We start from the raw sequence: 26,082 nt of genomic DNA, 5'->3' as shown, positions 1-26,082 counted from the left end.
AATAAGATAACTATTCTTATCATATATATGGATGGCATCTGAACTTGACATGAAGGATCTGGGAGGTCTAAAATATTTTTTAGGCATTGAAGTTGCAAGATCAAAACAAAGTATATTCTTGTCACAACGAAAATATGTTCTTGAACTTTTGAAGGAAACTAGTATGCTTAGTTGTCAACCTATTCATACGCCTATAGAGCAAAATTATGGCCTTGAGGAACTTCCAAATTATGTTCCTATTGATAAGGCAAGATACCAAATGTTGGTTGGTAAACTAATATATTCATCACATACTCGACCAGATAATGCTTATGTTGTTAGTGTAGTTAGTCATTTTATACATAATCCAAGTAAAATTCATATGAATGTTGTTTTTAACTGGGAAAGGTCTTATATTTTTCAAGCATAATCATGCAACTATCTATAGGTATTGTGATTTTAACTGGGACACTAAGGAAGAAAGACGACGATCAACAACTAGATATTTTACCTTTGTCGAAGGTAATTTAGTTACTCAAAAAAGTGAAAAACAAAAAGTTGTTTCACTGCAAGTGCAGAAGCTGAATATAGGACTATAAACTCAGAGGAACTCAGTTTTCTTGCTGAAGGGACTACAAAGTTATATTGTAATAATCAGTTTGCTATCGATATTGCAGGGAAACTAATACAACATTATCAAACTAAATCTAATACAACATTATCGAACTAAACAGGTTGAGATTGACCGCAATTTCATACATGAGAAGCTTGAAAATAAAATTGTTGAAATACTGTGTGTGAAGACCACACAACAGCTAACTGATATTTTAATCAAGGCAGTTGCCAACCAAGCCTTCCATTATAATTTAAAAGTTAAATTATAATTATATATTACTCAATTATCTATAACAAATTTTATCTAAATAACTATAAAAATATAATTAAAGATTTCTTGTTTGCAAGTATATATTAAGTTAATTTAAGTTATAAAAATGAAATATCCAATAGTTTTAATTTGATTTTTTTAAAAATATAATCGATAGGAATTTTTAATCTAATTGTAAATTTTAAGATAAAATTAACTAATTCAATGTTATTAAACAAACAAACACTAGTACGAGTTAATCTCTTGGGAGTTGTTTGCTTTAATATTTCCTAAACACGTCTGTTACGTTGAAAGGGTGATCAATTGGAAATGATCATGCTGTCAAAAAAATTGTCGTGGTCGATCCGCACATCAATCCTGGTGCAAAGTGCATAGTTTATGGTAGTGGTTTTGCCAATGATACAATTCAATCTAACCAGAGCTCAATTATCATGAATCTTATTCGTGGTGAACTACTCACCAAGGCCTCACACAACGTAATTACTGCAATATGAAAATCCAACCCAACCTGATATATCACCAACTAAGGCCGTTTTAAGGTTACTCTCTGTTACAGATGCCCAATATTTTAAAGAAGTTGTGGCCCTGCATAATCCAACTATCTGTTCTAAATTTAACCTTTAGTATTTTGCATGATTGCATCTGATTTACCGTTTTCTTATGAATTTTGTTTATAACGTTGTCCTACATATTTTAAAGACATGGGTCGACTTGTGATCGATAAACAAGTTTGTGTTCACACCTTACATCATGCGATTGTTACACCTAATTTGTAGTTTATTGGCAAGTTGTTGCTTTAAAGACTGTCGCAATTAATTACTAATTTATTTGCCAGTTGTCGCAAATGAATATTTTGTTCAGCTCATTAGAACGGTGGAATTATATATAAACAAGTTGGTAATTGCTCCTTATATTAGACTATTCTATCTTATTCATAGTCAATTTTTTGCCAACCACTGCGAATAAACAAAGACTTAATAGTTGGCCATTGACTTGACTTTGTACAATTACGATTCCTCTATGCATTTTGCCACAAACTAAAATCAATCCACAAGTGCATTGCATTCGTATCTCTGATCTCTGTTCTCTGTTGTCTGTTCTCTCCCCAAAACCATGGCTGAATCAGTCCTCTTCAGCGTGGCAGAGTCCCTCATTGGGAAGCTTGCTTCACTTGCTGTGAAAGAAGCTACTCTGGCAATGGGTGTGTATGATGATCTACAAAAGATGAAAGACACTATCTCATTCATCAACGCCGTGCTGTTGGATGCAGAGCAAAAGCAGCACCAGAACAACCAGTTGCGTGTATGGCTCACGCAGATCAAGCACGTGCTCTCTGACACCGAAGACATTATCGATGACTTTGAGTGTGAAGCGTTGCGAAAGCATGTTGTTAAGACTCACGGCAGCATGTCCAGGAAGGTACGCCGTTTCTTCTCAGGTTCTAATCCTCTCATATATCGTCTTAAAATGGCACATGAGATTAAAGAAATCAATAAGAGATTAGATAAGATTGCAAATGATCGAAACAATCATGGCCTTCAAACCAATGATGTCGATAGGCGTGCCGTGCATACGAGGGAGACCGTGGATCCGAGGGAGACCTATTCCTTCGTAGATGCTTCTGATGTGAATGTGATGATAGGAAGGGAACAGGATAAGGAAAAGATCATTGGACTTTTGTTGGAAGACGATGATGGTGGAAGTCTCTCTGTTATTTCCATTGTGGGAATTGGAGGCTTGGGAAAGACCACGCTTGCAAAGACAGTTTTCAATCATAAAAGGATTGGTGACTCTTTCGACTTGAAGTTGTGGGTGTATGTATCCAATGATTTTGAACTCATGAACGTGCTTATCAAGATCCTCAACTCTAATCCAAACATGAATAAAGAGAACTACAAGGACCTTGGGATGGAGCAGCTAACAAACAAGGTGATAAATATGCTTCGTGGTAAGAAGTTCTTGCTTGTCTTGGATGACGTGTGGAACGAGAATCATGATAAATGGGTTGAGTTGAAGGGTTTAATACAAATAGGTGCCAAAGGAAGTAAAGTCCTGGTGACTACTCGTAGCCGTTCCATTGCTGCCATGATGAACCCTAAACCCTCATACTCCCACCCTTTGGACCGTCTTTCTGAAGTAGATTCCGTGACTCTGTTCATCAACTGCGCTTTTGAAGAAGGAGAACAGAAGAAGTATCCAGAGTTGTTGTTGATCGGGGAAGATATTGCAAAAAAATGCAAAGGGATTCCTTTGGCAGTGAGAACTTTGGGGAGTTCACTGTTCTCAAAAGTTGATACAGAAGAGTGGAAGTCTGTTAAAGAAAGCGAGATTTGGAATTTACCACAAAATGATGGTGACATTTTGCCGGCTCTAAAATTAAGCTATGATCAGTTACCTTCCTATTTAAAACGATGTTTCGCTTGCTTCTCCCTTCTTGAAAAGGTGTTTACTATGAGTAGTCATCCCATTTCTTCGCTCTGGGGGGCACTTGGTTTCCTTCCATCGTCAATGCAAAATAAAACATTCGAAGACGGTGGCAAACAAATTTTGCATGAGCTGCACTCGAGGTGTTTTCTTCAAGATTTTGTTGATTTTAGTAGTACTTGCACGTTCAAATTACATGATTTGGTGCATGATCTTGCAGTATATGTATCAAAAGATGAGTTTCAACACGTGAAATCCCGCAGTGAAAATATATCTGAAAATACCCAACATTTGTCATTTGCTGAAGACAATTTGCTTGGTCAAGCTTCCTTTCCTACAGGTCTAAGATCCATTATTTTTCCTCGTGGAGCCAACAACGAAGCTTCCTTGAATTCATTGTTGTCCAGTTGCAAATACTTGCGGTATTTGGAATTAGGTTATTCTGAATACAAGAGTTTGCCTAGCTCCATTGGTAAGTTGAAACATTTAACATTTCTCGGTCTTGGAAGTAATATTTCAAGACTCCCAGACTCGGTGTGCAAACTCCAAAATTTGCAAGTTTTAAGACTCCGTGATTGCGAAAACCTAGAAACATTGCCCAAAGGCATAGAGAACTTGATCAGCCTTCGACAGTTGCATTTAACCTCTAAGCAATCCAGTTTTCCAGACAAAGAGATTGCAAAATTGACTGCTTTAGAAACTTTATCCTTGATTTCTTGTGACAACCTGACGTCATTACTTGGAGGGATCCAACTTCCTAGTCTTAAATCTTTAATTATTAAGTCTTGTGAGAGTCTAAAGTCTTTGCCATTTCATGTCATTCCAAACTTGGAGAGTTTGTTTATTATCAGCTGTCATAAGTTGGAATTGTCAAAAGAAATTAACGATAAAATTCCCAGTTTAAAATTAAAGTTACTTTTTCTTGGTGATTTACCGCAACTGGTCACTTTGCCTCAATGGTTGCGAGGATCATCAAACACATTGCAATCCTTGGGAACTATGGAATGTGTCAATCTTGAGGAGCTTCCTGAGTGGTTTTCGACTTTCGTTTGTCTCAAAACACTTTTAATCGAAAGTTGCCCAAAATTGATTTCACTCTCTGATAACATGCATCACCTCACAAAGCTTGAATATTTAGAAATTAGTGATTGTCCTGAATTATATAAACGATACCAACCGAATGTCGGGGAGGACTGGCACAAAATATCACACATCAAACGAGTTATCGTTCCTGTGCCAGAAGAGGAAGATTAATTCTCAAATAACGTAGTCAAAAGTTCGAAGGTACTAATTTTCTCTTATTAGTTTTTGTAATGTTATTTAGAGAACTTCTTTTTTACATTTTGGAGGAAGTGATTTTATTCTTTACCTTTAATGTTATTTATTTTCTTGTTTTTTGTACTTCAAACTTATTTTTGCACATTGTACTTTCTTAATGTTATTTGTTTCAATCTGTTTGCACTTTAGTTCCATTCTAGGACTATCTTTTTTATATATTGACAACTGAGCACTTGGTTTATTTTTCCCTACTGTGTTACATTTTGTAGCATCTTGAAGTTTTTTGCAATAAATTATTTTTAGTAATATATCAAAATTTTCTCTTCTGATTGAATACACATATAAAATGGATAGAAACTAGTATTTTAGTAATATATCAAAATTTCTTCTAGGTTACTCAAACGACATCAGTGTTGTCATTGTGGTAAGTAAAATATACTTATAAAATAACTTTCTTCATATAGCAATATATATTGGCTTCTCAAATTAGTAAAGCTGATATGTTTTTCGTCTCTTTATTTGATGAATACTTGGCTAGTATGTTGCTGCTCCACCCATCAATTCTCTGGCATTTGTTTTGGAAGGAGTCAACTATGGAGCTTTGGATTTCACCTATTTTGCTTAGTCAGTGAGTTTTGAAAATTGTTTCTTTTGTATGAATCAGAGCAAGTATCTGAGATGGTGTTCATGAGTCATGAATGACCTTTGACTTTAAAAACAAGGGAAATACAATATTGTGAATGATGATTGACCAGTAACATTCTTACATTATTTCTCATGTAACTTATTGTTCATTCCACGTAATAGGTAAATTTAATAAGAATATAACCATACCAAATTACGGAATAATGTATATAAAACTTTGAGTTTATGAGATGGTATTCATTCAAAACTTTAAAATTTCCTTAGGAGTCGTTTGGAAGTGGGGAAAACTAATTTTATATTTTAAATAAATGTATTTAAAATTAATATTTATTTTAAATAAAATATATAAATTGATATATTGACATAAACTTAATAATTAATTATGTATTTATTATTATAAGTGATATATAATTATTTTAATTTAAAATTAAAAAATATTTCATCTCTTTCTTTTCTCTCTAAAATCTTCTTTTCAAAAATACCCTTAAATTTTAAGTTAGATATAAAATATAAATATATTTATATGATTTGCTAATGGTCCATTGAAAAAAGATTACGTACAAAGACTAGTTAGATCAGTCTAAAAATGTAAATGACATTGACTAAAGCACGTTAATGTTTTTTTTTTCTATTAATTTTTTTTTTGTCATAATAAAGGTAATGACAGTGTAGGGAATGATATCATATTACACATTAAAAATATTTTTTCCATTTTTTTATTTATGTTTTTTTTTTTTTTACCTGCTTAGCTATAGCTTTCGTATTTATTAATTAAGTACGAATAAAACAAATTACATGGTTAATTTGAGAAATTATATGTTAAGTGAGATTTTATTACTTAATTTTTGTTCGTACTATTTTCTAAACATAGCTCAAGTTGATTTCAAGAATCAGCGATTCTATTCTATTCAATATAAGGTTATGAAAGTAGATCAGACATTGTAGTGTAGCTACTTTTTTCTTTTTTTCCCTTTAAAGAAATTTTTTAACAAATTATGAACTCCTCTACTTAGATAATAGCTATCTGTGTTTCTATTAGTGTAATTTCCATTTTGCCAAGAGATCAACCTCAGCTTAGTTGCCATTATTTTTCTAGCTTTAATTTTATGTGAATTCTTATAATCGAAAATGATATAGACTGTGTATTGTAATAGCTTGTTGCCTATAAATTTTAACTTCATTCTATAATTGGGAGCTAGAACTTGTTTTAAAATTGCAAGAAGGCTTAGTGATTTCAACCCTAATATTTATGATAATTTCATTTGGCTGAATAAAATAAGCTTTCAATTTAATTGTTCACTAGAAGGTATACGACTCTTTGAAGTTGAATCCTAGGCAAAATATTGATCAATTAATTTAGTATCAAATTTTAATACTATACACTACAAATTTTATGTAAATTTAATTATTAATTTGTTTTAATATTCTGTGTTCTGAATGATAAAATAATATAAATTAAACTATAATATAAAAATATTTAAAATACACTAATAATATACAAACTTTTTTATATAACTATGAATTATAACATAATAGAAAATTGTTGACTGTTAATGTAAGTTGTGTTTATGATATCTTTTTAAAAAATTACACTAACAATATATCAAAATTAAAATCTCTTTCAAATTAGGAAGAGTATAATAAAAACAAAAAAGACTTTGAATTTAATTTATTTTAATATCCATTTTTTCATAAATAGTTATAAACCCTATTTTATTGTATTTCCTAGTTTTAAATAATGTACTTAAATTGCATGATCCTTTAAAAAATAAACATTTTTATCATAAAAAAAAATTCATTTCAATTCTAGATGGGATATACAAATGTAAAATTATATTTTATTATTATTTTTACATTACTTTTAGTGTGAAAGTATTTTTTTTAAAATATTAAGTTAATAAAAAAAGTTATTTGACAATAAATTTGATAAAGAAAAAGTTAATTGAGCCATGAATTAGTTAAATAAGTTAAATTTAAGAAAAAATAGTGTTTTTGTCTTCAATTTATTTATTTATTTATTTAGTCCATTTTAATCATCTAACTTATTTAAATGTTTCAAGTTGACTATTTTTTTTGTTACAAAAGTTAATTCTGTTAAATTTTTTTTATTTTTTGCCATGTATATCGTGAATATACTGTTCATCATCTTCTTTAGATATCTTATTGCACTTCCTTCACCTCATTCTCTTCCTTTTCTTTTGCTTCCGTCTCCCTTTTCTTTTTTCTTGTATTTATTTTCTGTGTTGTTTTGCAATTGTTCAATCATATGGGGTTAAGAGACAAGGAATTATTTGTAGATATATTTTGAGTATGGATATGTATTATTCATTTAAGTATTTTCAATTTCATATTTATTTTAATTGGGTATTATTGAATGTTGCACAAATGTGAGTATAATTCAAAATACGTTAATTTTAATTTGTAACTCATGTAAAACTTTATTTTTAATTATTATTTCTAACACTGCCATGTGGTCATCCATCACACTTACTTCACCAAAAACAACTACACCTACTAATTTCAACTCTAATTTACAGCAAAATACTCAATCATAAGGTAATGTTTGACTTGCTCTGATGAGTATTGACACCATCAAGGACGCTAGATGGATAGTTTATGGTAGTGGTTTTGCAATGATACAATTCAATCAAACCAAAGCTCAATTATCATGAATCTTATTCGCGGTGAACTAGTCACCAAGGCCTGACACAACGTAATTACAAATGCCCAATATTCTAAAGGAGTCGGCCCTTCATAATCCAACTCTCTGTTCTACATCTAAGCTTTAGTATTTTGCATGATTGCATCTGATTTACCGTTTTCTTTTGAATTTTGTTTATAACGTTGTCCTACATATTTTAAAGACATGGGTCGACTTGTGATCAACGAACAAGTTTGTCTTCACACCTTACATCATGAGATTGTTACACCTAATTTGTCGTTTATTTGCAAGTTGCTGCAAATGAATATTTCATACAGGTCATTAGAAATGTAGAAATTATATATAATTATAAACAAGTTGGTAATTGCTCCTTATATCAGACTATTCTATCTAATTCATAGTCAATTTTTTTGCCAATCACTGCGAATAAAGACAGACTTGATAGTTGGCCATTGCCTAGACATTCTATAAATACGATTCCTCTTTGCACTTGTGCCACAAACTAAAATCAATCCGCAACTGCATTGCATTCCTATCTGATCTCTGTTCTCTGTTCTCTGTTCTCTCCTCTCTCCCCAAAACCATGGCTGAATCAGTGCTCTTCCGCGTGGCAGAGTCACTCACAGGGAAGCTTGCTTCGCGTGTTATGGAAGAAACTTCTCTGGCTATGGGTGTGTATGATGATCTACGCGAGATGAAACAGACTATCTCGTTCATCAAAGCCGTGCTGTTGGATGCAGAGCAAAAGCAGCACCAGAACAACCAGTTGCGTCAATGGCTCACGCAGATCAAGCACGTGCTCTACAACGCTGAAGACATGTCGATGACTTTGAGTGCGAAGCGTTGCTAAAGCATGTTGTTAAAACTCAGGGCAGCGTGTCCAGGAAGGTACGCCGTTTCTTCTCACGTTCTGATCCTCTCATATATCGTCTTAAAATGGCACATGAGATTAAAGAAATCAATAAGAGATTAAATAAGATTGCAACTGATAGAAACAATTTTGGCCTTCAAACCAATGATGTTGATACGCGTGTCGCGCATAGGAGGGAATTGACCCATTCCCACGTAAATGCTTCTGATGTGATAGGAAGGGAACACGACAAGAAAAAGATCATTGAACTTTTGTTGCAAGACGATGATGGTGGAAGTCTCTCTGTTATTCCCATTGTGGGAATTGGAGGCTTGGGAAAGACCACGCTTGCAAAGACTGTTTTCAATCATAACAGTGTCGATTAGTCCTTCGAGTTGAAGATGTGGGTGTGTGTTTCCGATGATTTTGAACCCAAGCACATGCTTATTAAGATCCTCAAATCTGCTCCTAACCTAAATACAGAGAACTATGAGCACCTCGAGATAGAGCAGCTAAAAAATCATGTGAGAAAAATGCTTGATGGTAAAAAGTTCTTGCTTGTCTTGGATGACGTGTGGAATGAGGATCGTGTTAAATGGGTTGAGTTGAAGGGTTTAATACAAATTGGTGCCAAAGGAAATAAAGTCCTAGTGACTACTCGTAGCCATTCCATTGCTGCCATGATGGGCACTAAACCCTCGACTCCTGCCCTTTAGAAGGTCTTTCTGAAGTGGATTCCATGACTCTGTTCATTAAATGGGCTTTTGAAGAAGGAGAAGAGAAGAAGTATCCAGAATTGTTGTTGATTGGGAAAGAAATTGCAAAGAAATGCCGAGGGCTTCCGTTGGCAGTGAGAACTTTGGGATGTTCACTGTTCTTAAAAGTTAATAAAGAAGAGTGGACGTTTGTTAGAGACAATGAGATTTGGAATTTACCACAAAATAATGATGACATTTTGCCGGCTCTCAAATTAAGCTATGATCAATTACCTTCTTATCTAAAACAATGTTTTTCTTGCTTCTCCCTTTTCGATAAGGATGTTATTATTAATAGTTTTAATGCTTCTGATCTTCGGGAGGCACTTGGTTTCCTTCCATCGTCAATGCAAAATAAAACATTGGAAGAGGGTTGCACTCAAATTTTGCATGAGCTGGCCTCGAGGTCTTTTCTTCAAGATTTTACTGATTTTGGTACTACTTGCACGTTCAAATTACATGATTTGGTGCATGATCTTGCACTATATGTCTCAAAAGATGAGTTTCAGCACGTGAAATCCCGCACTCAAAATAAAAATACCCAACATTTGTCATTTGCTGAAGACAATTTGCTTGGCCAAGCTTCCTTTCCTGCAGTTCTAAGAACCATTATTTTTCTTCGTGGGGCCAACAATGCAGCTTCCTTGAATTCATTGTTGTCCAGGTGCAAATACTTGCGGTTTTTGGAATTAGATTTTTCTGAATACGAGAGTTTGCCTAGCTCCATTGGTAAGTTGAAACATTTAAGATGTCTCATCCTTCATAATAATACAAAACTTTCAAAACTCCCAGATTCAGTGTGCAAACTCCAAAATTTGGTAGTTTTACGAGTCGATGCTTGCAAAAACCTAGAAACATTGCCCAAAGGCATAGAAAACTTGATCAACCTTCGGCAGCTGCATTTAACCTTTAAGCAATCTAGTTTTCCTGAGATTGCAAAATTGACTTCTTTAGAAACTTTATCCTTGGATTCTTGCGACAACCTGAAGTCATTATTTGAAGGGATACAACTTCCTCGTCTTAAATTTTTTATTATCCATTCTTGTGGGAGTCTAAAGTCTTTGCCATTTCATGCCATTCCGAACTTGGAGAGTTTGGCTATTTTCAGCTGTCATAAGTTGGAATTATCAAAAGTTCTTGACGATAAAATTCCCAGTTTAAAATTAAAGTTACTTGTTCTTACTGCTTTACCGCAACTGGTCACTTTGCCTCACTGGTTGCGAGGATCTTCAAACACATTGCAATCCTTGATAACTGCTTACTGTGTCAATCTTGAGGAGCTTCCTGAGTGGTTTTCGACTTTCATTTGTCTCAAAACACTTACAATTGCAGATTGCCCAAAATTGATTTCACTCTCAGATAATATGGATCACCTAACAAACCTTGAATATTTAAAAATTGATGGTTGTCTTGAGTTATGTAAAAGATGCCAACCGAATGTCGGAGAGGACTGGCACAAAATATCACACGTCAAACGAGTTTTCGTTCGTGAGCCAGAAAAGGAAGAATAATTCTCATATAATATTTTCTCAGTTTTTGTAATGTTATTTAGACAACTTCCTTTCTACATTATGGACGAAGTGATTTTATTCTTTACATTTAATGTTATTTATTTTTTGTTTTTTGTACTTTAAAATTATTTTTGCACGTTATACTTTCTTAATGCTATTTGAAGAAATTTTATTATATATTTTTATTACAATTTACCTGTTAAATTTTTTTTTTTGATAAAAAAGTATAATTTTTTTAATATCCACGTATATTTTTTTTATTACAAGATTTTATTATTATCATTTATCTTTTATTTAAATTTTTTCTTTTAAAATTTATATACATAAATATTTAATTTATTAAAATTATTTTTAGAAATAAACTTTTATTCTTGACAAAATACCTATGTGCAGGGTCTAAGTTAAAAATATCGATATTAATATATATATATATATATATATATATATATCATATTATTTTAATTAAGAAATTAAAAAAAAAAGAATGTGTTAATGTGTCCATTTCTTGATGTTATTTAGTATTTGAGTTTCTATGTTCTAACTTTACTTTTATTTTTAATGTTTGTATCATTTAAACTTATTGCAACAACCATAAATTGATAAAAGCTAGTTGTTGAAGTTGCCACAAGAGGTCACTCATTGTATAGATTCATTTCATCCTCAGTTTAGTGTTGTTGTCGTTCAATTAGATCTCATGTGAGACAAGGTCATTATCGACAAATAATCTATGTATTTAATTCTGTTTATAGTTTTTAAATACTTTAGTTTAGAAAGTTGTTGTATTAAGATATATTTAGAAATTGTAATCTTTGAATATTTATTTTTTTATCTATGCTTGAACTTTGTTCAATAATTACGTATTGAATTTTTGTATTATTATGCTACTTATGTGAAGTTATATAGGCATATTTTTTTAATAAGTTTTTTTATTCTTAAACAAGTACAAATAATAAGTATAGGTATAGATATGCAAGTATCTAAAAGATAAGAATATGGAAATTCAAATTACTATCCACTCAGATATAAAGCTGGGTATGAGTATATTTTTAGAATGCAGATATAAAGATAAGTACTATAATATCTTACTATACCCTACCCATTTTTTATACTAAACTCATGTAAAAGATGTCAATCGAATGTCAGAGAGGACTGACACCAAATATCACATCATGAGCTAGAAAAGGAAAAGTAATTCTTATATAACGTAGTCAAAAGTTTAAATATATTAATTTTTTCTTATAAGTTTTTGTAATGTTATTTAGACAACTTCCTTATTACATTTTAGAGAAAGTGATTTTATTCTTTACATTTAATATTATTTTTTTCTTGTTTTTGATACTTTAAAGTTATTTTTGGACATTATACTTTCTTAGTGCTATTTGTTTCAACCTATTTGCACTTTAGTTTAATTGTAGGACTATCTTTTTTATATATTGACAATTGAGCACTTGATTTATTTTTTCCTACTATGTTACATCTGTAGCATCTTGAAGTTTGTTGCAATAAATTATTTTTAGTAGTTATATAAAAAATTTTCTTTTGATTGAATACACATAAAACGGATAGAAACTAGTATTTTAGTAATATATCAAAATTTCTTCTAGGTTATTCATAAACAACATTAGTGTTGACATTGTGGTAAGTAAAATATACTTGTAAAGTAACTTTCTTCGTAGCAATATATTGGTTTCTCAAATTAGTAAAGCTGATATGTTTTTCGTCTCTTTATTTGACGAATACTTGGCTAGTATATTGTTGCTGCTCCACCCATCAATTCTCAGAGCAGGTATATGAGATGGTGTTCATGAGTCATGAATGATGATCAACCTTTGACTTTAAAAACAAGGGAAATACAATATCGTGAATGATGATTGACCAGAAACATTCTTACATCATTTCTCTCTTTTTTTTTCTTTGAAAAAAAATCATACTAGGCAAACTCCACTACCTCTTTTTCCTACTATGAATCAATTTATTTCTCCGTTATGGCATGTGTATTTGATATTACTCCCCAATTAAGGAGGCATTGTGTGATCATATTAAGCTTATATATGGTGTCCTCAGGCCTTGGTTTTTACTAGTATCTAGATTGCGTTATTTATTTCCGCGAGTCTAAGGATATGTGCACTATTTTGGAGGTAATTTCGTTTACTACAACTTGAGTTATTGGTCTAATCTTCTACGAGTAATTATTCCTTCATTTCTCATGCAACTCATTGTAATAGGTAAATTTAATAAGAATATAACCGTGATAAATTACGGAATAATGTATATGAAATCTTGAGTTTATGAGATGGTATAGATTCAAAACCTTGAAGTTTCTTTAAGAGCTGTTTGCCAAGGGGTTTTGGAAGAGAAAACTAATTTTATATTTTAAATAAATTTATTTAAAAATTAATATTTATTTATAAATAAAAATATAAATTGATATATTGATATAAATTCAATATATTAATTATGTATTTATTATTATGAGTAATATATAATTATTTTAAATTAAAATTAAAAAATATGTCATCTCCTTTTTTTCTCTCCAAAATCTTTTTTCTAAAAATACTGATTGCTCATGATCCATTGAAAAAAAGATTACACTGACTATTTGAGTCATTACGTAAATGTAAATCACATTGACTAAAGCATATTAATATAAGTGTGTTCTATTTTTTTTTCTATTATTCTTTTTCATTTGTCATAATAAAAGTAATGATAATGTAAAAAATGATATTATATTACACATTAAAAACATTTTTCTTGTTTTTTTTTCCTGCTTATCTATAGCTTTTGTATTTACTAATAATTAAGTACAAATAAAATAAATCACATGGTTAACTTGAGAAACTATATGTTAAGGGATGCTTCATTACCTAATTTTTGTTTGTATTTTTTTTTCTAAACATAGCTAAAGTTGATTTCAAGAATCACCGAATATATTCTATTTAATAAAAGGTTATGATAGTATATTACCTAGTGTAGCTACTTTTTTTGTTTTTCTTTAAAGAAGTTTTTTTTTTTTTTTTTTTAACAATTTATGAACTCCTCTACTTAGATAATAGTTGAGTCTTTGTACTTCTATTAGTGTGATTTCCATTTTGCCAAGAGATCAACCTCAGCTTAGTTGCCATGATTTTTCTAGCTTTAATTTTATGTGAATTCTTATAATGGCAAATGATATAGACTGTGTATTGTAATAGCTTATTGTCTATAAATTTTAACTTCATTCTCATAATTGAGAGTTAGAACTTACTTTAAAATTGCAAGAAGGCTTAGTGATTTCAACCCTAATTAATATTCATGATAATTTCATTTTAGGCTGAATAAAATAAGCTTTCAATTTAATTGTTCACTAGAAGGTATACGACTCTTTGAAGTTGAATCCTAGGCAAAATATTGATCAATTAATTTAAAAATATAATATTATAAAAATTTATTTAAAATACACTAATAATATACAAATATTTTTATATAATTATGAATTATGACATAATTGAAAATTGTTAACTTTTATTATAGCTAAATTAAAAGTTGTGTTTATGATAATTTTTTAAAAAAAATTTACACTAACAATATATCAAAATTAAAATCTCTTTGAAATTAGGAAGAGTATAATAAAAACTAAAAACAAATTGAATTTAATTTATTTTAATATTCATTTTTCATAAATAGTTATAAACCTTATTTTATTGTATTTCCTATTTTTAAATAATGTATTTTAATTGCATGGTCCTTTAAAAAATAAACATTTTTCATCATAAAAGAAAACTTTCATTTTCAATATATGAATGTAAAATTATATTTTATTATTACTACTACATTACTTTTAGTGAGTATTTTTCATCGTGATACACTATATTTATCATCTTTAAATTTCTTATTGCGTCTTCTTTACTCCCTTCTCTTCTTTTTCTTTTTCTTCCTCTTTTTTTTTTCTTATATTTATTTTTTATGTGTTGATTTGCAATTGTTCAATCTTTTAAAATATAAAAAATTATTTGTGGATATATTTTAATTATAGATATGTATTGTAATTTATTTAGGTATTTTTAATTTTATATTTATTTTAATTGGATATTGCTCAATGTTATGAGTACGAATATGAAAGTTTAATTTTAAAAAATTTAGATTACCGGTTTATCAATATAATTTTTTAAAAATTATTCGATAGAATAGATATACTCATAATCATTTAGGATAAGCTATTGATATTAACTATTTTTAAAATTGAGATCATATTCATTATTTTAATTTTAAAATTGGGATCATATAACTATTTTTTATGTTGAACCTTCAAAACAGAAATAAAAAGTATTGCAAATAAAAAAGTTAAGGAACACACTTAACACTGTTCTCATCAAAATTTTATCTCTCTTACCTTTTTATTTTGGAATTCATTTCCATTTCTTTCTTTTGAAAAAAAAAAAAGAAAATAAAAGAAAACATGATAGTTAATGAGCTATTATAAAATTATTGTTGTCTTTCGCTAGAGTTTTACGTGATTGTCTCAAGAATTTACTACTTATCTCGACCTCGTCGATTCGAGAAGTTTTTTTTTTTTTTTTTTTTTTTTTCTGTTCTTTTTGTTTCATTTTGATTTGGAATATATGTTTGGTTTAATTATTACTTTGAATTTGAATTTTGCTGTAAACTTATAACTAAGGGTACGGTGAATTTTATATTGTGAATCTTAATTTTATTTATTTTTTTAGGCGGTGTTTGGTTACAAATTTTTTAATTCTTGAAAATTATGTTTTTAAAGGATGTTAAAAATACATTTAGTATGTCTTAAATATTTTTGGAATATTATACAGTTATTCACAGAATATTTTGATATTTTGTTTAGTTTAAATATCATTTCTTATAAATATTAATATTTTATCTAAAAACAACCCTTTACTTTATTTATGATAATCAATAAATTTTATTTTTAATTTTATTTAATTTTATCTAAAAACAACCCTTTACTTTATATAATTGCATTATTATTAAATATTTGATACGTAACATTATTTAATTGACATGAATTAAATTATTTAAGAATCGATTTTTATATTAGTTAAATCAAAATTTGGAAAGCCATATTCCACCCCTCCATAAAAATGTAGGATAACATATAATCTATGTTATTTATATTAAATAACCTTTTTGAAATTGGGATCACATCTTTCATTTTTATTTTCTAAAATATTTTTAAATTTCTTTTTAATCCAATTATACCTTCTACTTTTGAGTTTTAGGCATATTTTTAATTCAGAGTATATTACTATTTTAATCTTTAAAATTATAAGTACTATGTACTTTTTTGTTTAACTTTATAAAAGTTTTACTGTAATTTCTGTCTTCATAAAATGTTATAATTTTTTTATTTTAATCATCAATATTAAAAAAAATATATATTAAAAAATTACATAACATTTTTATATAATTAAGAATCAAAGTAAAACTTATATAAAATCATGGATTAAATTGAATAGTTCTAACAACCTATCTAGTACAATAAAGTGATAATTTACTTAAATGATTCAACATAAAGCGCCCAAAACTCAAATTGAAAATAGTTTTTATTAGTGATTACCATGATAAAATTCCTAATTGATACGATGATAAATTTAAAAAGTGAACTGTAAAATCCTAATCCATAATTAACAAATTGTTGATGCTTCACAAACACCTCACAAGAAAACGAAAGCCGATCTTACCGGTTCGTGAACCAAACGCGACCCAGAAAAAAACCGAACCGCTTTTTCACACTTTGCGCCTACAAATATGAAAATCCATTCCCTGATTTTTGTTGCACCTTCCTCTGCCGCCCCTCTCTCTGCATCCCAAACTTTGTTTTCATTCTTATCAAATATTAAAAGTTGTTGAAACCCAAAATACAATTTTTTTTCTTTTCCCTTTTTTAAGGTTGTCAACAAGGGAAGACACAAGTTGAAACCTTGAACACTCTACCACCTCACAAAAAGACCAAACAAAGTTTGTTCTTTTCTGCACATAACTTGCTGCTATTACTATAAGGTAACATCAACATTGTTGCCTCAACCTCTTAAAGGCTTCAGCTTTTTAGGCATTGCGATCTGGGTTGTCTTTTGTTCGATCCCTTGCTTATTGCATGATCCTTCTTTTCTTTTCTTATTCCCTTATATATATATATATATATATATATATATATATATATATATATATATATATATATATATGGAGGGGTGTGGTTTTTCAAGTTGGTTTAGAAATTCCGAGTTGTTTAAATTTATATATTTGTTTTCTTTCAAAGGGGTATCTTTCCAAAGATTTTTAATGTGGGATCAGAGATGTTGAATAACAAACCTTGTTGTTGTTGATAAATTGTATCGAAATTTTGTTGGGTTGTGTTGGATTTTTTTTAACAATGCAAGTTTTGGTGTATAGCAGATCCTTCACGTGATTAATCTCTATTTATGCATTTTGATCAGGATTGAATTCTGGAAAAGATTTCTCCATGGTCAGCACTAAGAACCTTTATTTTTCTTTGGAGGATTAGAATGTTGTTAGCTTGTGATGTTGGATTAATCCGGTGTTTTGATTTGATGTATGTAACCCCTTTTTGGCTGCGGTTTTTAGGGAGAAGCTCCAACATTCATTCTTCAAGACCTGCAGAATGGGACTACCAATGGCTTTCAATCTAAAAAGGGAACTTTTGAAACAGCTACAATCATTGGTGATAAAAGGGTATTGAATTATTGATCATACAACATGCTGTAACATAAACATCATCTTTCAACGTGTTATTGTTTACTATTTAGATTTACACCAAGTCAATCTGCTTCCTGAAACAAAATATGGACCTCCATTTGTTTGACAGTATGTCATTGGGGGAACTGATGGTAAAACTTTATCAATAAAAGTTCAAATTCTAAACAACTGTCTTGGGGAATGGTAAGTTTAAGGTTTCTTATCTCATAACACTTTTGTTTCTTTCTCTTCTTCGTTTTCTTTTTGGTTACTGATATCCATTTTAATGTGCAGGATTGATCCCTTTGTGCTAGGCACCAAACCCATTTCAAGTAATGGCCACTCGGCCGTATTTTTGAAAGACCGAGTGCTAATTCTTAAGAAAAATGCTAAGCCAGATGATTGTATATGGTTTCTGGAGGTTGTGTTTTCAGACTCAAGTCCTTAATCTAATGCAATAGAACTATTATTACATGGAAACTCTGAAACAATATTAGATTCCCACTAAATAGGTGTTAAAATTTTCCATTTTATTAATATTGGCAGGTAGACACACAATATGTCAGGCAGCAAAGAAAAAATTTGGGGACTGAGGTTGTTGCATGGAGTAAGGGTGTGGTAGGGCATGCTGAGAAACCTATTATTGTTAGTGGTCCATCTGGAGTAGGTAAAGGAACATTAATATCAATGCTCATGAAGGAATTCCCATCTATGTTTGGTTTCTCTGTGAGCCACACAACCCGTGCACCAAGAGGTACCGAGAAAGATGGTGTCCATTACCATTTTACTGAAAAGAGTGTTATGGAGAAAGATATCGAAGATGGAAAGTTTCTGGAGTTTGCTTCTGTCCATGGTAATCTATATGGGACCAGTGTTGAGGCTGTTGAAATGGTATCAGATGCAGGGAAAGTAAATTGCTCATACTCATAGGCCCTGGATATTTAGAATGTTATACTTGTCGCATGCCAATACTTGTAAATTTATGTTAATGAATGTCTCTTTGATGATGCCTTGCCTATTGCTTCCTATCTCAATCAAATGATTCTAAAATAATAATTAGGCTTTATCCAAGTACTCTTTGAAATCTGCTGATTTTTACACACACTTGTAAGATCTGAAATATATGGATCACCTTAACTTCCTGAGTTGCAATTGCTGCAGCATGCATAATACAGCCTTGTCAGAAACATAGCTATGTTGCATTGCCCTTGATAAATATTAATGCCACATATTGTGGAAATGAACATAATTTCTATCAAATATAACACCTTTTTTACTTTTATTTTATATTCTAAACTTTAATATTAAAGGCCTACATCGGATATTTGAACAAAATATCTTCGATTTATGCAAGCAAAATTAAGCTCCTAAAATACATCTAAGGCAGTGTTTTGTGGTCTTGCTTTTTTATGATAATGAAATTAAATTTTCTCTTTGATAATTGTGAGTGACACTAATATTTATATCAAAACAACCTTATCAGCATTACTTACCTTCAGATTTGACTAACTTTTTACATTTTATTCAGAGATGTATTCTTGATATTGATGTTCAAGGAGCAAAATCTGTGAGGGCTAGTTCTCTTGAAGCCATATTCATCTTTATCTGCCCCCCGTCAATGGAAGAGCTAGAGAAGCGTCTTCGTGATCGGTGAGTTATAGCTTCTCTTACTCATGCCTTTGAAGACAAAACCATCCACTATGTTGCACAAAAGACTCCAATCCTTAATGTTTTGAGCAGAGGGACGGAAACAGAAGAACAAATCTTGAAGCGATTGCGAAATGCTCGGGACGAGATTGAGCAAGGAAAGTCATCAGGCATATTTGATACCATCTTACACAATGACAAACTTGAGGAGTGTTATGAGAATCTGAAGGTAACTCTTAGTTGCCAATATGCAAACTTCCTCACATCAGCCCAGTTTTTCTTTAACTGTTAAGCTTGATTTATAACATCTAATGCAGAAATTACTAGGACTTGATGGTTGTGTCACTCCTTCACCTAATTCAGGTACCCTAAAGTTGTTAAATTTCATCTTAACTTCACTTGTTTTCCAAAACCATGAAGTTATTAAATTGATATCTTTAATTTTGTCAATCCAGCAGCAGGAGAGATCAATCTTCCAATTTACCATGCAGTGTCAACAATTGATGACAAAATCGTCATAAACTCTTCAGGACTACAAAAGGAATCAAATAACCGGTAAGCCTTGTGAAACACAATTATTTATTTAGCAACCAAAAGGGGTGAAATTAAGTGCTGAATTTGTATTTGGTTGAACAGGATCATGTTAGATGTGTCGTCACTTAAAGGGGGTGCACCTGGACGAACAAGAGGACTTGATTTTCAAGTCATCGACTCTTTTTCAGATGGCAATGGGAATGGACCAATTTGACATTCAATGAACTTGGCCAAACTAACTTGGTTTTTCTCCATTCATACGTTATTATAACTTGAGAAAATAGGTCACGATAAGAGGCGCACTAGGTTCATTTCTTAAGATGTTTTTTCATCTCATGTTATGACAGTTGAATTTGACTTGGACCCGTTTGGAACAATTATTTTTCCCTACACAGTCAATGCGAAATTATTTGTGACTTTTGCGGCTATGTTTGGTTCCTTCATCAATGATTCCACAAATATGGGTAAAAATAAGTTAAGAAATAATGATATTAAAAACATTTTTAATTTTAACGCAGATATAAACTAAAATCATCAATGATGCGGAACTTAATGTTCTTTTTGTACGTAAGATCTGGGTATAATAAGTACACAAACATTTGGCATCTCAACCAATCACGTGGAGGAGTAATGCCCTTTAATTGGAGGCCCATATCATATACTGAATTCACAAAAATTGTAGATGTCAGGAACGTGGTTCAAATTCTGATGTATTGTCACACTCTTATATTTATACACTGCTACACTGTTTGTAAGAAGAGTGTTAGGAAATATTCTCTGATATAGATTTATTAAATTAAAATTCAGACTTACTTTTCAACCTTTTTATTATTTTAATAATTTTTAATCAATAATAAAAATGTATATAAAATGCTACTACCATTTCTTTTGTTTCATAATCCACAGCATTTCTCATTGTTGTATAAGCATTTCTTGCTACTTAACAAAATTTTGATATGGCCTTCTTTCCCGCCTCTAAAATGGACACTATGTAGCCAATCTTGAGCTGGCAGAGCCTACAAGTACAAATCTAGTTTCTTATTTTTATAGTACAATTTGCTTTTTCATTTTTATTTTTCTGTGGGTCCTTATGGTACAATTTGCTAGGTCCAGGTCTGGTTTTCCTACCCCACCAAATGTCAAATTGATGCCAAAATTTGAGGATTAGTGGCTCAGAATGAATGTGAAAAGGTGGAAATAATTGGGAAACATTCATAGTGATTAGTAGTGAGGGAGGAGCTGAGGGTGCAAGTGTGCAACTTGCTATCTCCCCACCAAATTTGAGCCAGTGGGGGACCCATAAAGAGCTTCACAGAAGCAACATGGAAAGTCAGAATTGTCCTTCTCTTTCTCTCTGCCACTAACTGTGTGGTGGGTTCTACACTTCACATGCTACTTTAAGATGGGAACTACGGTTTCAACCTACTTTTGCTTTTTTGGACTCTAAACCTGTTTGTTAGTCATGAAAATGGAAATCCTACCCTCATCACATTGCTTTCTCCTCTTCCTATTACTACTTTTAAATTTCAATAATGATATGGAGATGCACACAATTACATATATTTGTGTGAAATTTTGAGACATCATCATCACTTGAAAGCAGGGAATCAGGAATGATTGTCATGGAGAGCTACATTCTCTCTTATTGTTGAATATCAAGAGTTTTTAGGAAAAGATAAACACACTAAATATTTTAATGTATACAATTACATTATTTTTAAAAAAAATCAATTTCTATTAGGGTAATTTTTCAAAAATAAAAATAAAAAGATTTTTCACATTTATGTCATTTTATAATAATTTTTAATCTACTTTATAAATAGCGTTGGGAAGAGATAATTTTATATAAGTTGTGAGCATTTATAACTTGATTAGATAAACTTTTTTTATTAGAATTTTTTATACGCAAATTTTAAATTTAAAATCTTACTTTAGAGAAATCAAGCAAATATTAGAAATCTATTATTCATTAAATAAATAATAATTTTAAGAAGTATTTAGTGTATAATTTTAGTTTTTAAAATTTTGTTTCTTGAGAATCATAGTCTATGCAAATGTTATGATAGAATGTTACACAATTTTTTTTCCCTATGCTTGGTTTAAATATTACTTTTATAAGAATATTAATGTTTTTTTAATATTCTTTTTTTAAAATATTTATTTACTTCCTATGATAGTTGATAACTTTTGTTTAAATTACTAATTAAATAAATAAATAAATAAATAAATATATATATATATATAGCTAACTTCATCAATTATAAACAATAAATTCTGTTAAAAAAAAATAATGCCATGAACTAGCAACTAAATTGACACTTATGATTATGAGTATTTATTCTTAATTAAATTAATTGGACTAAAATTTTAGGTGCCACCGCATTGAGGGACTTAATTGTCTTTAATTCCATACCTTGGATTACAATGATGAGATAGCAACTTGAGGCTTCTAATAAACAATAAATAACTTAACTTTAAGTTTGAAAATATTGAATAATATAATTCTATTTTTGCTTTATAAATAAGTTCTACCTTCAAGAGAATCATGAATTTCTAAGAATATTAGTTTTTTAAAAAATATTTATAAAATATGAAAATTTAATATTAATTTAAAATTCGAAAGAATCAAAAATGAATTTTTCTACTAAATACCTCCTTAGATGGGTCCACCTACATTTTTTGTTTGTCCATGAATCATTATTTCTTTTTTTCTATTATTTATCATTTATCATGAGCAGATATTTGGTCACAAAGTTCATTTCCATGTCATGCGAAGTTAGGACTAAGGAATATTTACATATTGAATTGAATCAATTTTAAAGAGGAAAAACATTTTTAATATACTTCTATCAATTTTTTATTATTCTATCATTTGATTGATTTAATTCCAAAGACAAAGCAATTTGACGTAGATTAATTATTAAATGTTTTAGAAGAAGGTAGATATGAATCATTTTAGATTGATACACTTAAAAGGAATCACATAATGTCACAGTCAGCTTTTATAGGTTACAAAATATATGTGCTATTCTATCGTTTGATTGATTTAATTCCAAATATATAAAGCAATTTGACATAGATTAATTATTCATCATTTTAGAAGAAGGTAACATAACTCATTTTAGAATTGATACAACTAGAATCAGATAATGTCACAGCGTTTATAAGTTACAAAATATATTTGTTTTTTTAACACCATATTAAATTTTTTTTTCAATGTTATATTTTATGTAAATTTAGTCTTTTGTCCTTTAAGATAAATTTTGTTTCATTTTCTATTTTTTATTTATTTTTATTTTTTAAATTTTTTTCACATTGATTTTTTTATTAATTCTGTCACATAACCTAATAGAGATATCCTAAGTAATGTCATTTATTTAATTCAACTTAAATTTTTTATTTAAAAAATATTTAAAAAGGGTAGCGCTTAGGTGAGAATCCTCAAGCCCTAAAATTGCCATCATAGAGCTACTTCATCCAAATAAACATGAACAAGTTAAACATATCTGATAACTCCATTATTGGTGAGTTCCTAACATGGTTGTATAAATACTTCAATCTCTAGCACAAATTTCTATCCACGTTGTTCATGGCAAGAATGTTAATAACGATAGAGAAAAGTGATAAAGTAAAGAGTGCAACAATTGTTGCTCTAAGAGCATGTCTAGTAACAATCACTTGAGATTTGCTATTAATTTGCATTAGAATTGTTACAAGAGTTCATTGAAGAAAAACAATATATATCCAAACACACGTGAAGATTTATATCATTTTTATGATAAATTTAAGATCAATAAAAAATTATTCTTAAATTTTATTCTAAATATTCATTCAATTATTTATTTGATAAATAATGTGGTACTACGTGTGGATAGAATAATATCATGTCACCAAGAGCAATGCTATAGACACACAAAATAAAGAATCGCATGGACTTAAAAATGTTTTATAAGAGTGATTTTTTAAAAATTGTTTTTAAAATTAATATTTCTATTTTATAAGACTGATATTATTTCTTCTACTACTTCATCTTCTTCCTTCAATCACCCCATTCTAAAAATTAATTTTTGAAATTTGTTTTATAAAATAATTTTTAATAATCAAAAGACAAAAAAAAAGAAGAAAATCAAACATACATAAACACACATAAATTACTTTGACATGGTTTTAGATTTATGAATGGAGGTTCTATTTTTTTTCTCTCTTAGATATAAAGTTGTGCTTCCTTTAAATTATTTTGATATGATTTTGCAAGTATGCTGATTGTTTAAGGTCATTCAAATTATTAATTTTTTTTTATGGAAATGCGTTGTTTGTCTATAGCGAACCCTATGAAAGTCATTCAAAATAAATAAATTTTGTTAGGACTGAGAGAATACTTCATTTTATTTTGTTAGTTGGCTTTTTTAAGTTAAGTTTTATAGTATGAATTTCTTATATTCTAATTATTTATATTATTTTCCGCTCTTTATCTTTGCTCCATTGAGATTACTAAAGACTTCTTGAGTTTACTTTTTAGTTTTCTCTTACTCTAAAACAAATTTTGTTTTGTTTTTACTTTCTCTTATTCATCTACTTGTTGCTTATTAATTTAAGTTTTCAATCCTTAGTTCATGAGGTATAAGATTTGGAATAACAATGTGTAGTGATTGAATTTTGTGAAAATTGCACTATGATAAATGGTTGTATTATTTTATTCTCTACAGTTGCTAACTAACGAGAGATTTGATCACAAAGGTTTAGTTTATGTTCTAAACATGTTTTTTGGATTAAAAAATTGAAATGCACTGTAGCTTACTATTACCACAATCTAGCATAAAGAACAAAACATACATGTACAGTTGAGGAAGCTGAGATTGACACATGTACAATCATCATGATTAATATCATTTCTTCAAAAAATAAAAAATCATAATACACCAACAACATTGAAAAAAATATCAAAATTTCATATCACTTGTTCTTGACTTCAACAACAGACTTGGTAGCCTATAGGTTTTATTAAACATAAGAGGTTTTTCTTTTTGGTCGTAAACAGAAGTGTGGTTAAACTTAAACTTGTGTAACAGAGCTTTGAAGTCAGACTCTATTGAGCAAGAATTTTTTTTGTGATTTGAGATCATAAGATTTCAGCCATTCATATAATGATACATATGCTTTATATATATATATATATATATATATATATATATATAAAATTTATAAACTTCTAACCCATGACACAATATAAATAGTCAGAATCATTGATCGTTGACCATACAATATTTTTTCTTATTCAGTGATTAAAACTTTGTGTACAACACACTCCCGTAATTTATTTTTATCTAAAACACACCACCATAAAAACACAGTCTATGATGCAAAGTGTTTTGGACTAGGTTCTTACAACCCAATAAGGCCCAATCCTAGAATTTCTAAAAGTTAAAACAGTATCTTCTTAGTTCCTCATCTTGAGTTTCATTTATATATAATTTCTCATCTTTAGTTTACTTAAGGGCCATGCATAATTCCTCGTCTTGAGGATTTATTTGCTTGAATATTGGAATCCTTTTTAAGTGCACTACTCTCTATCATTTACCTCCCAAGTTATCGCAAAATTAAAAATACCATAGTCAACAATAGGAGTTAACAATATTGACTGTTTGTGAGAAAAAGGTAGTGTTTTCCACCACCTAGATCCAAACTATGAGAAATAATGTTAATCAAGAGTACTGAGGAATAACAAAATGATCTTGTTCGATAAATTAGTCGATTCGTTTAACTCGTTTAAAATTGTGGATTGGACTGAAATTTTCACGATTATAATTTAAATAATTTTTTTTCAGAAATACTTATAAGAGTACATAATTAAGTAATAATATAAATTAGTTTATTTTAAAAAATTGAAGAGATAACGAAGAAATAAGTTATTTTTAATTTATAAAAAAACTATTTACAACTTCACTCACTATTTCTTTTTAAGAAATTTAAAATATAATTATTAATTGATTATTAATCAATGTTGGTATAAATTTATTAATTTAATACTATTTTATAATCTTATTTTTAAGTAAATTACCCTGTCAACTCACACTTTTGTAATTTATTTTCTGTTTTCTTTATCTTTAGTGGATTATTCTGCAAGTTAATTAATCCACTTTTAAACGAGTTCAACTAGTAACTCTAATTCATTTTGAAGAATGAGACAGTACTAGTTGACCTACTTT

The 26,082-nt window shown here is 29.6% G+C and overlaps 2 protein-coding genes and 1 pseudogene across 2 annotated transcripts; all 3 read left to right on the top strand.

The window, feature by feature from the left end:
* The first annotated feature begins 1,934 nt into the window (after positions 1-1,934).
* LOC113873483 (disease resistance protein RGA2-like) lies at positions 1,935-5,341 on the top strand. Its single transcript, XM_027511618.1, has 2 exons — positions 1,935-4,573; positions 5,106-5,341. Exon 1 carries the CDS (start codon positions 1,979-1,981, stop codon positions 4,541-4,543), a length of 2,565 nt encoding a protein of 854 aa, XP_027367419.1. The 5' UTR covers positions 1,935-1,978; the 3' UTR covers positions 4,544-4,573; positions 5,106-5,341.
* Positions 5,342-8,457: 3,116 nt separating this feature from the next.
* Positions 8,458-10,990, top strand: LOC113871418 (annotated as a pseudogene).
* A 5,820-nt stretch (positions 10,991-16,810) lies between these two features.
* LOC113872962 (guanylate kinase 2-like) lies at positions 16,811-20,237 on the top strand. Its single transcript, XM_027510872.1, has 11 exons — positions 16,811-17,002; positions 17,437-17,465; positions 17,585-17,692; positions 17,826-17,899; positions 17,990-18,116; positions 18,242-18,604; positions 19,224-19,345; positions 19,436-19,571; positions 19,660-19,705; positions 19,798-19,897; positions 19,979-20,237. The coding sequence occupies exons 2-11, from the start codon at positions 17,463-17,465 to the stop codon at positions 20,088-20,090; spliced, it is 1,191 nt and encodes a 396-aa protein (XP_027366673.1). The 5' UTR covers positions 16,811-17,002; positions 17,437-17,462; the 3' UTR covers positions 20,091-20,237.
* The last annotated feature ends 5,845 nt before the right edge of the window (positions 20,238-26,082 follow it).

The sequence above is a fragment of the Abrus precatorius genome, unplaced genomic scaffold, assembly GCF_003935025.1.
Source record: "Abrus precatorius isolate BTA unplaced genomic scaffold, Abrus_2018 Scaffold7, whole genome shotgun sequence".
Taxonomy (NCBI): Eukaryota; Viridiplantae; Streptophyta; class Magnoliopsida; order Fabales; family Fabaceae; genus Abrus; species Abrus precatorius.
The sequence above is the reverse complement of the archived record's forward strand: the minus strand, read 5'-3'. Positions and strand labels throughout refer to the sequence as shown.

Coding starts and splice junctions, on each gene's coding strand:
- LOC113873483 (XM_027511618.1), top strand. CDS start 1,979: ATGGCTGAATCAGTCCTCTTCAGCGTGGCAGAGTCCCTCATTGGGAAG.
- LOC113872962 (XM_027510872.1), top strand. Junction 18,117..18,241: donor ATTGTATATGGTTTCTGGAG/GTTGTGTTTTCA, acceptor TAATATTGGCAG/GTAGACACACAATATGTCAG. Junction 19,706..19,797: donor CACTCCTTCACCTAATTCAG/GTACCCTAAAGT, acceptor TTGTCAATCCAG/CAGCAGGAGAGATCAATCTT.